Below are 15,051 nucleotides of genomic sequence, written 5' to 3' on the forward strand. Positions count from 1 at the left end.
ATCCAAGGGGCAGCCCCTGTGGCTTAGCGGTTTAGCATGCCTTCAGTCCAGGGCATGATCCTGGAGACCCAGGATTGAGTCCCACGTCAGGCTCCCTGGGTGGAGCTTGCTCCTCCCTCTGCCTATGTCTTTGCCTGCCTCTCTCTCTCTCTCTCTCTCTCTCTCTCATGAATAAATAAATAAAATCTTAAAAAAAAAGAAAAAATATGAATCATTTCCACTGTCTGTCACCAAACTACTTCTGTTTTTGGAGAAAATTGGTGTAACTGCCAGGTGTATTGGCTTCCTCTGCTGCCACACTGCCAGTTCTTCCCCATGATGACTCATCAGTGTAATAAATACATCTCTCCAATGCTGACATGAATGTTAGGAGGAATGAAGATGGGACAGAAGCGCCAAGGAGACTTGTAAAAATAGGTAACTTAGGTGTAGAGCCCATCATTTGCCAAATTGGCCATGTTCCTAAATGGCCAGCTTATAGAGCCTTGAAAAGTTTATTTATTCCACAAGCTTTCCCATTAGCATTTTAATAAATTCTTTAGATGATGAGGGGAGCCCTTTAGAGCCTGAAAGAACTCATGAACCTCCCATATAGGTTCTAAGGTAAAATTACAAAGAATTTTCAGTTCTTACAAGGCAGAGTTTTATCTTTTACCATACATAGTACCAAGCGCATTTGGGGGCTTACATGAGGAAGGCAATGAAGGAATGATAAAGGTGTTAATTAGATTTCTTAGTTGGATAAATGTTGATAGAACTGAGAAAAGAGACATCTCTCTTTTTCTTCTAAAGAAAACATACCTAGTTTCTTCTACTTAGAGATTCTTCTAGATCTAAAGAAAGCCTGAACTAAGTTTCTCTGGGCCCGCCTTAGCCTGACTCCAGTTATCTCATCCACACTTAAGAGCTTCATCATTTTTACAAGAAAGCTCTTTTTCTGGTGTTGGTTTACCAAAACAAACAAAAAACCCACACAAAAAGAGACTGTATTTTTTTTTAATTTAATTTAAAGTCACCTTATCTGAACGACTCTTTTAGTACGTTGTGGTAGAAAATGATCATAAGAATTCTTCCATAGCATTAAAAGAGAAGTTTAAAAAATGCTTTTGTCATGAAAAAAGGTTTTATAACCCAGTTTTATTCAACAGTTGGAGCTTATTCTTAGATCATATGTCAAGAGGCTACACTGCATTCTGTTTCAAAATTACATCTGAAAAGCTTTGTGGTCTCTGGGCTTTTACCACAGAGAGAATACAAAGAACACCAACATAGTGACGATCTGTGCTGTTGACACCCTTGATTACTAGGGAGACAAGAGGCTGCATTTTGCAGGTCTTAGAATAAATTTCAGAATTATGTAAATATTTCCTTCAGTTTGTAACTGAGTGGTGTGACACTTCTTAAACGTTTGTACTGGATCTAAGTGATACAGCTGTAAGAAGGGAACTCTGGCCAGCCGCATAGAACACCAAAGCTGCTCTGACACATTGACAGGAAGTAGATTTACCCTAAGTTCCTATGAGGTAAAGAACAGGTTGGCAGTGCTTGCCTTCTAATATACTAATGAGTATAGAGTAACTGTGACTGACTCTGAACCTGCTGGGAGGTGTTGGGAGTAAAAGGGCTGTTTGTAAAGAGGTAGAAAAACTTTTAAGTTACTAGAGCCATAATTCCCAATTGTTTTAGAACTCCAGCCTCTAAAGAATTTTTTAGAAAACTATTTTCTTTCTGCTTTCCACCTTGCAAATGCCACATGGCTATTATTTTAAAGCAACAGTGAATAGAAATTGTATGAGAATTTTGCAGACTGCTTTAGCTCTCCATCTTCATCTCATCCCCTGTTGCCTTCAGAAAATAAGAATCTTTAAAACGCAGTCTAGCTCTAAAAGATGGGTTGTAGATGATGCACGTGAGATTTGTCTCAGCTGTGTTGTGTTAGGCTCTGGTATCTAGCCCCAGTCTGTTTTCTGCATGGCTGTGCATACTTGGCTGTTGTGTTGTAGTCAGATTCCTTAGAATTGATGTGAATGGCTGGAGCACAACAATGTACACAAAACCTTCTGCAAGCATTTCTGCGTTTTGCTTCCTTGAAAGTGCATCTTCTCTTTCTGCTGATGCTCCTTCCCTCTCTAGGGAGCCTATGGTGATTATACTTCAGAGTTGGATTTAGACATCAGGAGTGCAAGTGTTTTCACTTAACCAAGAAACAAGGCAATTAAATCCATCAAGGCCCCTGAGAACCCAATTAGTCTACAAATTAGCAATTTCTGAAATAATATCTATTTAACATTCCCCAAATGCATTCTCCATCTTTAACATTGTTCTAATGTGTTATTTCTCATCAGTATTAAGAATATAAAGAATCTAAACTACTCCTCTGTTTTAAAATTCTGACCTGAAACACAGAAGTATTATTGTATACCTGCAACTCAGTTGGAATTTGGTGCTTTAATGTAGTGTTTAGTTAAGCATTTGATGAAAGGGACTTTCTAGTATGTCCTTGTGTTAAAGAATGGCCCTGACCTATTAAAGAATAGTTTTATAGTTCAGAGGCCACATAAGTATAAATCATCAACCCAGCAATGATTACTATGTTTTCTAAATAGATGATAAAGCCTCACTAGTTCACCCCAAATGGAGAAAAGGGGCCTTCATTAATTTTTCATTAATGAAAAGCTAAATTTTAGAACTCTCTGAAAGAAATTTGCAGAAGAATAGTTTTATTTTAAATTATATTTAGCAGTCATAACTAAGCTAGTAATGGGCCAAACTGAATAAATAAAATCACTGGCAGTTAGTATAATTATATTTATTAAACAGTCTTCTGTAGCAGTACTTCTGAAATTATTTGTGGGGAAGGACCAGATTTTTAAGATTTCTCATCCATTGTGGACTGATCCTTCTGCATAATACAAAATCACAGTAGTGGCTGTCATGGCAATGTCCAAGTGCTCTAAAGACTTCTAAATATTTATTCTCACATACTGAACCTATGTCACTGTTGGCCAATAGCAATTTGCAGACAAGAGGTGGTCTGGTGATTCTACATGGAAGAGCACTTTTCTATAGTTTTGAAGCTTTAAGACTCTCTGAATAGTTTAAATACAACCTCAAATCTGTTGTATTGGTTTTTATGCATTTGCAGTCTTAAGTTGAGCTCCTGTCAGAATCATCACTCTCCAGTCCCTGGATTCTGGGTGTGAAAGCGCCCTAGTTCTTAGCCCAGTGACTCACTAAAGCTAACCAGCCCTTTCTTCTGTCTCGGTTGAATATATGACGTGCTGTGTCCTCACCATGCAGAGAAGAAGCAGTATCGGGAGTCTTACATCAGCGACAGCCTGGACCTTGACGTAGACCAGCTGGAAAAGCGGTCTCAGGCCAGCGGGAGCAGCGCGGGCAGCGTGAAGCACAAGCGCCTGTCCCGTCACTCCACCGCCAGCCACAGCAGTTCCCACACCTCGGGCATCGAGGCGGACACCAAGCCCCGGGACACGGGGCCCGAGGACAGCTACTCTGGCAGCGCCATCCACCGCAAGCTGAAAAGCTGCAGCTCCATGACCAGCCACGGCAGCTCCCACACTTCTGGCGTGGAGAGCAGCGGCAAGGACCGGCTGGAAGAGGACTCGCAGGACGATGGTAACCTGCTCACTGTGGGCTTTCCCAGCAAGCTGCTGTTTCTGTCTCCCCTCCTTCGTCTTGCCTAGTATTTTTTTCAAGTGTCACTTCTGGAGAATTGATGTGTGGAGCATAACTATAAGCAATAATGGAGATGAGGAGGGGTCTTGTATCCTCTCCCATGATTTGGTGCTTGTGTGGTGAACAAAGCTTTCTTCTAGTCATGATCCTTTGCCACCCTGGGATTGGGTGTTGGTGGATTCTGAGTCCTAGCGGTTTATGTGAAATGGAGCAGCGGTCAGTCCTGCAGTGCTCACATCTGCGTTTCTGATTCCCAGATTAGATAGGCATTGATGGGGCACCTGGGTGGCTCAGTGGTTGAGCACCTGCCTTTGGCTCAGGGCGTGATCTCAGGGTCCTGGGATTGAGTCCCTCATCAGGCTCCCCTCAGGGAGCTTACTTTTCCTGCCTGTCTCGGCCTCTCTGTGTCTCTCATGAATGAATAGATAAAATCTTTAAAAAAATAAAAATAGTAAATAGATGTTGGTTAGGACAACTGAGTAGATGTAGAGCTAGTGACAGAAATGTCTTAAACTTTTTGCAGGAAAAAATATTTGAGCTCAGACCATTGCTTATTTTAGTATTTCTTAAACTCCTCCTCTGCACCCGGAACTCTGGGAATATAATAGAAAGTTAGTACCTAGCTGCTTAACTCTGTGTTGAGATAAAATCAGACCTCTAGCCTGTATCATCAAGCTGAGCATATGTGTATAACCTTTTTACTATTTTTCTGCCTCAAGTGCTATAGCATTCATGTTTGGGGAAAAGATACTTCATTAAGGAAAACTGCAGCACATTTGTTTGGTTACTATAGAATTTATGTGGATCTCAAATGAAGTCACTTAAATGCCTTGCAGGTAGGCAGCTAAGAGAAATGGGGAGCTTCATGAAATACTCATTGTGCTCTGGCCCTAGGCAAACAGCCCATCAGTCTCAGTTTACCCTTCGTCATCTCAGCAAGGTGGTATAGCTCTTTTCTTCTTTTTTTTTTTTTTTTAAGATTCTATTTATTACTTTAAAGAGCAAGAATGTGCGTGAGCACACAGGGTGGAGCAGAGAGAGGGAGAAGCAGACACTGCGTTGAGCGAGGAGCCTGATGCAGGGCTCTGTCTCGCAACCCTAAGATCGTGACCTGAACCAAAATCAAGAGTCAGACAGTTAACCAACTGAGCCACCCAGGCACCCCTTTCTCTTTTCTCTTTTCTTTTTTCTTAAAGAGTAAAGAATAATCGACAATCAGATTGTGGCATTAGAAGACATGTAACAAACACAACAATCCTGTGAAAAATGAGAACAAATACATCTAGTGGGGAATTGTCCTAAGAGTTTCCTATTATATAGATTCTCATTAGCAAGTTTGTTTTAAAATAGGGATAATTACATAGCCTCCCTCAAAGTATGGCTATGAATTCTGGTGTCCCTTTCCCTTCATATCCCCAAATGTCTTTTCCTTCTTCTGTGCCAGAAATAGAGATGTTGGTCGATGATCCCAGGGACCTGGAGCAGATGAATGAAGAGTCTCTGGAAGTCAGCCCAGACATGTGCATCTATATCACCGAGGACATGCTCATGTCACGGAAGCTGAATGGACACTCTGGTGAGCTCTTATGGGAAGTTCTTCTCCTTAAGTAATAGACTGCCCCAGCCTGAGAAGCAGGTGCCTCAGAAAATAGAAGGAATGGGGTGGGGCTCTAGGTCATACAGGATTGGAATCAGAACCTTGCCAAGGCAGTGCCCCAAACTGCAGGACTGGTATATTCTGAGGAAGAAAGGGAAAGGAAGGGGAAGAAGCACCTAGGATTGGGAATTAGCCTCTTCTACCCCAAGGTCTGGACAAAGTGGTAAAATACAGTTTTCTCTTGGTTGTTGTTCATTTGTTTTGCTGTTTTAAGCGATAACTAGAGAGTCATATAATACATCTAGAAGGAGCCTCAAAGACCTTTTTTCAGATGAGAAATCCTGTAGATTAGGGGGACAAATATTATGTGGCTAAAAACAGAAGTCTGGTCTCCAGGTTTGTTTTGTATTGTTTTCCCTCACTAGATCATACTGGGTATAGGAGCCGGGAGGAAAACGTGTCAAAAAAGTTTGACATCAAAAGACACTTACTAAATTCCATATCCAATTAGCTCTACTAGAAAACATGCATTCACTGTAACCCTAGTACAGAGTATATAGTATCTATTTCTACCAAATAAAAGATATTATCCTAAAAAACCCCAACACTATGGATTTTGTTTTTAAGCTTCAGTCACTCCTAATGGCTTTTGTCACATTTTATGGATTGGTCTCCATTTGATGTAAAAACATATCTTAGGAATCAGTGCTGTCGCGCTTCTGTTGACATGGTGCGGGTGCTTATTATTCAGCCATGTTGAGCTTTAACATGAAAGAGTGTATTTACAACCAGGATGACCTGCGATCACTCTGTCAAGATCCACAGTCCCTGATAGTGAGCCTCACCCTTGCAACAGGTGCTAGAAATCAGAGATGAACAGGGCCAACACTCCTGGTCCTCTCATCCGGGCATTTAATCTGTAAGAGCATGAGGCTCTCTTTATTGCAGAATTTCATGTGCTAACCTAGCGGAACCATGGCTTCCAGATGCTCTGCCAGGAATAGACCTGCCAGTGGTTACAGAGAATCACTCTGCTTACTCAACACAGATTCATCTGGCAGGTTGCTCTGATCATGCTTAACATTCTCATACCAAACTCTGCTCTTTTTTTTTTTTTTTTTTTTGCCCATTTGCTCTATATTTTTCCTTAGACGTTTTTCCTTATAAATACATTTTAATATATATTAAATATAAACCAATTATATGCACATTATAGATGGGTAGATATTTGCTTTCACTGCGTACATATGTATTTTTGTGGAAATAAAACTGTCTAAACAGTACACACCAAAGTGTCTGTGGGAAAAAGGAGATGTAAAGGAAAGCCGACTTGTGCTTTTTATTTTTATATATTCCTACATTTAAGTTTTCTAAGATTTTGTAATTTTAAATAGAAATAAAATATAAATAGAGTAGCTGCCGAAAAAGGTTTATATACAAAAATGTTTCTTGATATGTTATTTATAATAGCAAAAAAAAGGAAAAAGGACCTAAACAGTTAACAACGAGAGGTTGTATATTCTATTCAAACGGTGAGATATTGTACAACCATTAAGTAATAGGGTCTTCAAAGAATATATAATAATAGGAGAAAGGCAAGAAAAACAGCACCAATTGTATAATAGGATGATCTCAAAAATGTATATGTATACAAAAAAATAGATAAAAGTATTAACAGCCTTTTCTCTAGATGATGGGGTTATCAATGGTTATCGATGGTCTTGTTTTCTTTCTTGCATCATCCTACTTTTTCAAATTCTCTACAATTTGAGCATTAAACATTGTTTTAAAATATGGAGCTGAGGGATCCCTGGGTAGCTCAGCAGTTGAGTATCTGCCTTCGGCCCAGGGCATGATCCTGGGGTCCAGGGATCGAGTCCCACGTCGGGCTCCTTGAATGGAGCCTGCTTCTCCCTCTGCCTATGTCTCTCCCTCTCTATCTCTCTCTCTGTCTCTTATTAATAAATAATTAAAATCTTTGAAAAATAAAATAAAATAATAAAATAAATAAAAATAATAAAATAAATAAAATATGGAGCTGAGATTGAGTAGTGATGGAAGTTTGATAGATGTTGGTTTAGTATTCCAACCACCTGACTTGATGCAGATCTAGCTAATGCAAAGTCTGGGTTTGGGAGCAGATTCTTTACAGGCATAGTGGCCAAGAGAGCACATTTATCAGGAAATCCAGAAGGACCTGTCCCAATTGCCAACCAAATACACTAGTCCACATCTTTCTCTGATGATTTGTTAAAAGTTTAAAGCTTTTTAAAAAATAAGGATATTCTAGAGAAAGACCTCCCCCCACTAAAGCAATCTGTACACCCCCAAAACATGAGTATATCCACCTGAGAGTTTTTAAACTGTGTACATGTAAACTGAGAATGTCTTCCTTTCATGTTTCAACTGAACTAATTATCAAACACTTAACATGCAAGGCATATACTAGTCACTGACTTATTGACTCATTTCTAAAGAGTTAAGGGATAGGGACACCTGAGTGGCTCAGTGGTTGAGCATCTGCCTTCAGCTCAGGGCATGATCCCGGAGTCCCCGGATCAAGTTGCCACATCGGGCTTCCTGCAGGGAGCTTGCTTCTTTCTCTGCCTATGTTTCTGCCTCTCTATCTGTGTCTCTCATGAATAAATAAATAAAATATTTAAAAGTAAATAAAGAGTTAAGGGATAGAACACAAAAGACCATTTCTGAGGTTATTAGCAGTAGCTAAATAAAAATCACATTACTCAAGGTTCTTTTTTTTATAAGGTGAAAACATACTTTCCCTAAGAAGAAGATCCTTAAGAAGCCATTTGGCCTTAAGGATCCGGGGTTTGACTGAGTTGCTTCATCTATGCACGAGAAAAACGTCAGTAATCGTATTCACTTCCCATCTCCAGTTCTTGTTAGCAGTTTTATCTTTTGAAACATTTTTTTCTGGTGCTTTACTCACTTGCCAAGCCACAAAGGGAAGTTTCAGCCCTGGATTTCTGTTTCCAAAATATTAGCAGATTACCCCTGAGTGCTGAGGTAATTAGGGGATCCTGTTCGTCTCGAAGATCCAGAACTGAATGTTTAGGGAGGCCTCCCATTTGTGGCCTCTCCCCTGTAGGATCTGCTGTAGGAGGCGAGTGCCACAGGGTTCCCATCAGCCCGAGGAGCTCCTGGGAGCTGAGTGTGTCCCATCTGCAGACCTCGCACCTTGACTTGCCCTTTCCGTGCATTTGCTCTTCAGTCATCATTAAACTCTTTTGGATAGATGCTGCTGTTAGCCCCACTATATAGGAGGAGACTGAGACACAGGGAGCCTAAGTCCCTGACCAGCATCCACAGCTAATTATTTGTCCGGAGCCAGTGCCATCCCAGATCCGCATGACTCTGGAGGTCAAAGCCTCACACTAAATGACTGCACATCTAAGGGGAACCAAGCCTAGAAGGCCACGTCGCATTTCAGCAGGGGTTAAGTTCAGACTTCATGCTCTGTGGAGTGGGAGGAACCTTAGGAGATAAACCGCTTTACACCTACAGTCTTTTTGTTACTACCTTCATAAATAGATTAATTAGAAGTTGTCATTTACTTTAGAAAATTCAGGTCCTAAGCTCCTTCCTGTACTCTAACCCCACATTTATCCCTGTTGTCCCTATTTACTGTAAGACAAGAGACAGTATATATTCCATTCTGGTTGTCTTCTATGGGAGAATAGCAGATTTTTCAGTAATGGTTAATATTTGACCTTTCAATCGTGGTGGTAGTATATGTCAGACATGTGGCAAGAAGTATGAATAATAAGAAGTCTTCATTGTTGGTTTGTTTTTTTTTTTCCATGTTTTACTTTAGGGTTGATTGTGAAAGAAATCGGTTCTTCCACCTCCAGCTCCTCAGAAACAGTTGTCAAGCTTCGCGGCCAGAGTACTGACTCTCTTCCACAGGTACAGAAGGAATTGGAAATTTTAAACTGGATACTGAAGTTATAGAAAACTTTAAATAGGAACTTACATTTATATAAATGAGCAAAAATTAAAAACCCTAAGGCAGTGCTTCTCACTAGTTACATTCTAGTTTTGTTCTGAATATATATCCACTTTATTTGCTAGTTCCATGCATCTTTAAGTTGATTTTTTTTTTTTTTTAGATAAATTATGTACTTTGTTTCATACTTTTTTATAGTAGGGAAGTGTCTAGACTTCAGACTTCAGGTTAACTGTGTGTGTGTGTGTGTTGACCTTAACAACTGGGAGGATAATTTTTTTGTCAGGTTTGTTATGGTAGAAATGAAACATACTTTCAAAGTATGCTGATTGAGACTGGTAACTTGTGATCACTGGCTAGACTATTAAAATACGAAAATGTAAAATACTGTGAAACTCATAGTTGCAGCATCTGGGTTTATTCTATAACTGATATTCACCTCTGTTTCCTGAGCATTCACCTTCTCTCTCCTCTTTTGCCTCTCTTTCTTGGAGCATCTCTGTCTTTTTTGTTTTTTGGCCTTCTGTGTGTGCCTCTCTCCTCCCTTTTTTCCTGTCTCATTTAAGTAGTATTAATGTGCACATGATATCTTATTAAATATTTTTTTGAATACTCCAATGAATAATTTCTAAAGCACTATGTGTAGCATGATGATTACGAGCTTCAGGGTCACACTGCCTAGGTTTGCCCTCTAGTTCTGACACCCAGTGTTAGATCTTACTGTATATAAATGTTTGTGGGGCGCAGCTAAGGACTGGGTTCTGCACCTCCAAGATGGGAAGCACATTTGTGGGCCTGCTGTGTGGATTTGTGATGCGGCCCTAATGCATTCTGCATGGGAGATCCCAATGGCACCTGGGAAGCCTGCATGAGTACAGGGGATCAGCATCTTCAGAGAGTGCTCAGATGTGGTATTTCCTAATAAAATGTTTTTGGGCTCAGACCCCATTCTCTCCTCCTACTTTAAGCAGTAGGAGCAGAAAGCACTTCTGCCTTTAAGCAGAAAGCGATAACTTATTCTGACAAGGTTGGCTTTTATGGTGTTTGGCAGCCAGAGTTGAGTTCCCTTAAATAACCCATGAAGTATCTTTCATTCATGTAATTATCTGAACCATTTTTTAACCTATTTATATTTTCAGCTAATACCACTTCTTGGGGTAATGAGTTCTACAAGTCTGCTGCCTACTGTATGAAGTATTTGGGAGAATACTGCTTACAGTGTTTGGGACCTGCCTCTTACCTCCCAGCCTTTTCTGTACTTTGTATTAGTATTTTAATTTTTTTTTTCATTTATTTATGATGGTCACAGAGAGAGAGAGAGAGAGGCAGAGACATAGGCAGAGGGAGAAGCAGGTTCCATGCACCGGGAGCCTGACGTGGGATTCGATCCCGGGTCTCCAGGATCGCGCCCTGGGCCAAAGGCAGGCGCTAAACCGCTGCGCCACCTAGGGATCCCTGTATTAGTATTTTATCCAAGAGCTCTAGCTTTAAAAAAAAAAAAAAAAAATTCTTCAAATTGTGTTTCTTGAATGGTTCACTTCCCCACATCTTATTAAAATAATAACGGACCTCAGCATGAGAGTATTGCCATGCTGAATGTCATATTCTAATGAAAAAAAAAAATTAGACCCCATCTTAACCTATCCAGCCCTATTTTAAGACAATTTCTTGACTTCTGAAATGCTAGAGACAGTTGGGTTCCTGTTGCATTTACCTCCTTTGCCTTAGATTACTCATCTGTAAAATGGGGAAAATAATGCCACTGGCATCTTAGACCTGACAGGAAGATTGAACCATTAGGGCCTTACACATGATAGGGGGTCAGTAAATGCTAGCCAGTGTTGCTCATGGTGGTGGTGATGGTGGTTGTGTTGACATATTCCCCACAGGGCCTCAGGGGCCCAGAAACCTCCAATTGGAAATTAGTTTCCAACATATAAGGATTCCATAACCTTTTATGATTTTGCAGCTTCTCTCTTTACAAGGGCAAATATTGCTAACCTTTCAGTTTAGTCTATACTCTTAAAGTTGTTTTAACCTTTCCTTATTTTGCAGACTATATGTCGGAAACCAAAGACCTCCACCGATCGACATAGCTTGAGCCTTGATGACATCAGACTTTACCAGAAAGACTTCTTGCGCATTGCAGGTCTATGTCAAGACACTGCTCAGAGTTACACCTTTGGGTGTGGCCACGAACTGGATGAAGAAGGCCTCTACTGCAACAGCTGCTTGGCTCAGCAGTGTGTCAACATCCAAGATGCTTTTCCAGTCAAAAGAACCAGCAAGTACTTTTCTCTGGATCTCACACATGATGAAGTTCCAGAGTTTGTTGTATAAAGTACATCTGCGTGCAGCTAGCTGTACAGGCCGGCTGCTGTTTGCTGGAGGCTGAAAAGCCATGGGTTCTTTCCTTAATTATTGTGCCATATTTTCTTCACCCCAAAACATAGCTCTTTCTTGATGATATTGGCAATGGAAATAGAAGCCTTGGGACAACTGCACTTTAAGTATTACACAGAGATAAAAGAACTACAGAGAATGGACAGCAAGACAAGTGCCCGGAAGTTCATGATCCTTTGGAAGGAAATGTGCTTTACTAGTTACCAAGCCTTCAGGACTTTGAATTGTGGTGTGTCTGTTCCTTGTTTTGTTTTTTTAGTTTGATTACACGACATCACATTTTTTTTATCATGTGAAAGATGTTGTTAGGTTTATTTGTTTGCTTGTAAATTTTTTGTGGTCACTCCCTCATGCATGTGGCTTGAGGGAGGAGAAGAAAAGAGAGTCTCTCCTTTTAATGGAGAGACCATTGCCTAGTACATAGCCATTGCTGCCTCACTGGGGCTGTCCCAAAGTGAACACTAATGAAGTGGTCAAAATCCTGTAGTTCTAGCAAGCCAAAGATACGTACATAACAGAAGCGCAGCCCAGGGTCAAGAAGATGCGAATGAAGCAATAACCAGAAGGTTCTGCGTGCTATGATGCCTTGTGACTCCTTCATGCCTGGTCAGTGCCATGTCCTCTTCCCGCCCTTCCTGAAAGCTTTGGGACTCATCTGAGCTTCTCATTCAAGTAACTGATCAGTTGTGTTCATGTCATCATGCATTTTGTGGAGTTTACAAAACCAGTTTGTTAAAGCTATGGAAAGGTCTTAGAAAATGTTTGTGCTTGGTGTTTTGCTTTGTTTTTAATCAAGAACAAATTATGGTAAGGCTGGCTTCTGCTTAACCAAAATACCCTAACCGTACGTATATGTTATACATATATAAATACCCGAGACTGCGTGTGTTTATATGTGTTTAAAGCTTACTAACTCTTCATCTTGGCTCCATGACTATTTTGTGTACGTGGTCTGTCTTGTTTACTATGGACGATGTGTCACTGAATGAATGATACCTACAGACAATCAGTTAATATATGTAGAGTTAAGAATGACTGTTTTCTCATATGTCTTTTGCCATGATTCTCAACCCTGGTTGCACAATAGAATTATTTGGGGAGCTTTAAAAATCATAACAATGTCTGGATCCCACTTCAGACCAATAAAATCAGTCTGTTGCAGTGAGGTCCAGGTGGAGTTGCCTTTTCCTTTAAAACTCTCCAGATGGAGCTAATATGCAACAGGGTTTAATACCACTGCTCCAGAGGGTATCTTTTTGTCAATTTTGAAGTTAAAGTATACAAAAAAAGTTAGTGTTTGAGAGGGGGCCATTTTTAAGACAGTTACTGCCATTGCTGATAGTATATATATGAAACCAAGTCAGGAGAGTGAATTTATTAACCTTTAGCTGTACAGTAACGATGCTGTTCGCACTTCAGGAGAGAACTTCAGCACAATGTCTTTCTATGAGATGTTTGTAATGATTTCATATTTTACAACATTTGTTTACCATATTTTGATATACCATTTTTTCTATCTGCCAGGTTTTCTTAAAAAGAAACTATATATTATTTTCTAAAGAAACAGTCATATTTTTATACAAAATTAAGTTTTCAGGTAACAAAGAAATAGATTTAAGGTACAACAGAACAAGCAGTGTTCCCGTGGGTGGGAATCAGTATTCTAAACACATGGAGAACAGCCCCACCTGGGCTGCCCCGGCATGCCCGTGTGCAGATGTAGCAGGGCAGTGTGTACACTACAAGCCCGGTCAGATCAGCTTAACCCCACACTTAGAAAGGAACAAAAGTTACATAGAGTTCTGTAGTCATGAAATTATTTTGCTTTTATCAAAAGTTTTAAGAGAACCAAAGTTTCAGATGTCAGAATGTACAAAAGTATCTCTCAGTCTTATGTATGAAAAGGTAGAAGGATCATCTAATGACTGCTTCACTTATAAGTAAGTCGTTAAATAATCAACATTTCATATAGATGCTTCAGAGACAAATCCTGGGAAGTTTAACTCTAAAGAGCCCAGACCATAATGCAGTGCATTTCTTTAGCTCTTAGCGTTTCTGGCAAACATCAAGACAAAAGCATATTTAATTTAATTAAGTATATAGTGCTTTATTTTCTCTGTACTTCAGCCAGATTCAGGTCTTCAGGGTTTTACCAGCATTGTTGGTGGTTTTGCACACCCTCTTAATAATTGGATTTATGGATAGTCTTGTGGGTTTTCAAAAATGAAACATGCTAAGGAACATTTTGCTTTTTGATCCTCTGTTTGCAGCAGAATTATATATATGTATATGAAAATCATTTTGGTTATCTACATTTTTGTATTTGGAAATTGTTTTAAACAATAAAAAAGGAAAAGAAACATATGAAGCTGTAATTTATTCTGCATTTGTTAATATCGTTGCTAGTCGGTATACCAGTTTGGTATATATTGCCTCTATACGTCTACATTTGTATTTGCAACAATGAGCTTTATATCTACATAAACTGTAAATAATCCTTTCTGTGAAAGGATCATCATATCAGGATGATACCAAAAGTGTGTAAAAGAAAACTGTTATTTTGTAATGATTTCTTATAGGCATTTCATGGTAAGATTAGCAGTCAATAAAGTTACTTTTTATTTGTCTTTAAAGTGCCTTTTTCTTTTTTTATTAGAGTTCTCAGTTAAGCAAGAGGCATTAAAGAGTGAATGTTTTCTTTGTGTTCTTCCTTCACATAGTATAGCACCTGGAGGGGCAAGCTAAGGTCCTGCGTGGGAGAGCTCTGAGCTGGACCACCCCCTCGGCTGCTGTGATGGCTCAAGAGGACTGTGGCTGAGCCCTGCCGAGTGCTGTCCCCTTCCCACGTGGGTTAGGACTTCCTCTATTAACTCCTTCAATCCTCATACTTGCAGAGGCAGGTACTATTCTGATTCTCAAGTTAGAGATGAAGGAACTGAGGCTCCAAGAGGCTGTGGCAGCCAGGCACCATGCAGGCCCAAGCTGAGGGGCTGAAAGGATGCAAGAAAATAGAATATTTTTCACTTTTTAAGTTAAAATAACCACCTTAATTTTTCCCTCAAAATCATCATCTTTGGGGTGTTAAATTTTCATTTTTAAAAAGTAAGTGATTACATTTAAAAACATGCAATCGGGATCCCTGGGTGGCGCAGCGGTTTGGCGCCTGCCTTTGGCCCAGGGCGCAATCCTGGAGACCCGGGATCGAATCCCACGTCGGGCTCCAGGTGCATGGAGCCTGCCTCTCCCTCTGCCTGTGTCTCTGCCTCTCTCTCTCTCTCACTGCGTGCCTATCATAAATAAATAAAAAAAAATAAAATAAAAACATGCAATCCCCAGGCTGAATGTGAGGGCAGTGGTGGCATCAAGAACGGAGCCTGGAACTTTGCTT

The 15,051-nt window shown here is 40.1% G+C and overlaps 1 protein-coding gene across 4 annotated transcripts in view; it reads left to right on the forward strand.

Annotated features, from left to right (window-relative positions):
• The window catches only part of FRMD6 (FERM domain containing 6), a 231,805-nt gene extending 217,509 nt beyond the window's left edge, over window positions 1-14,296 (forward strand). For 3 of the 4 annotated variants that reach the window (XM_025442845.3, XM_025442844.3, XM_025442848.3), the window contains 4 exons: window positions 3,301-3,636; window positions 5,141-5,272; window positions 9,129-9,220; window positions 11,316-14,296. In XM_025442845.3, coding sequence (XP_025298630.1) covers window positions 3,301-3,636; window positions 5,141-5,272; window positions 9,129-9,220; window positions 11,316-11,600 — 845 coding nt within the window. In that variant the 3' untranslated portion in view covers window positions 11,601-14,296. Of the gene's footprint in view, window positions 1-3,300; window positions 3,637-5,140; window positions 5,503-9,128; window positions 9,221-11,315 lie in introns of all 4 variants that reach the window. The other variant, XR_007412322.1, reaches the window with a different exon arrangement.
• Window positions 14,297-15,051: the final 755 nt, after the last annotated feature.

Source organism: Canis lupus, chromosome 8 (genome assembly GCF_003254725.2).
Source record: "Canis lupus dingo isolate Sandy chromosome 8, ASM325472v2, whole genome shotgun sequence".
Classification (NCBI taxonomy): domain Eukaryota; kingdom Metazoa; phylum Chordata; class Mammalia; order Carnivora; family Canidae; genus Canis; species Canis lupus.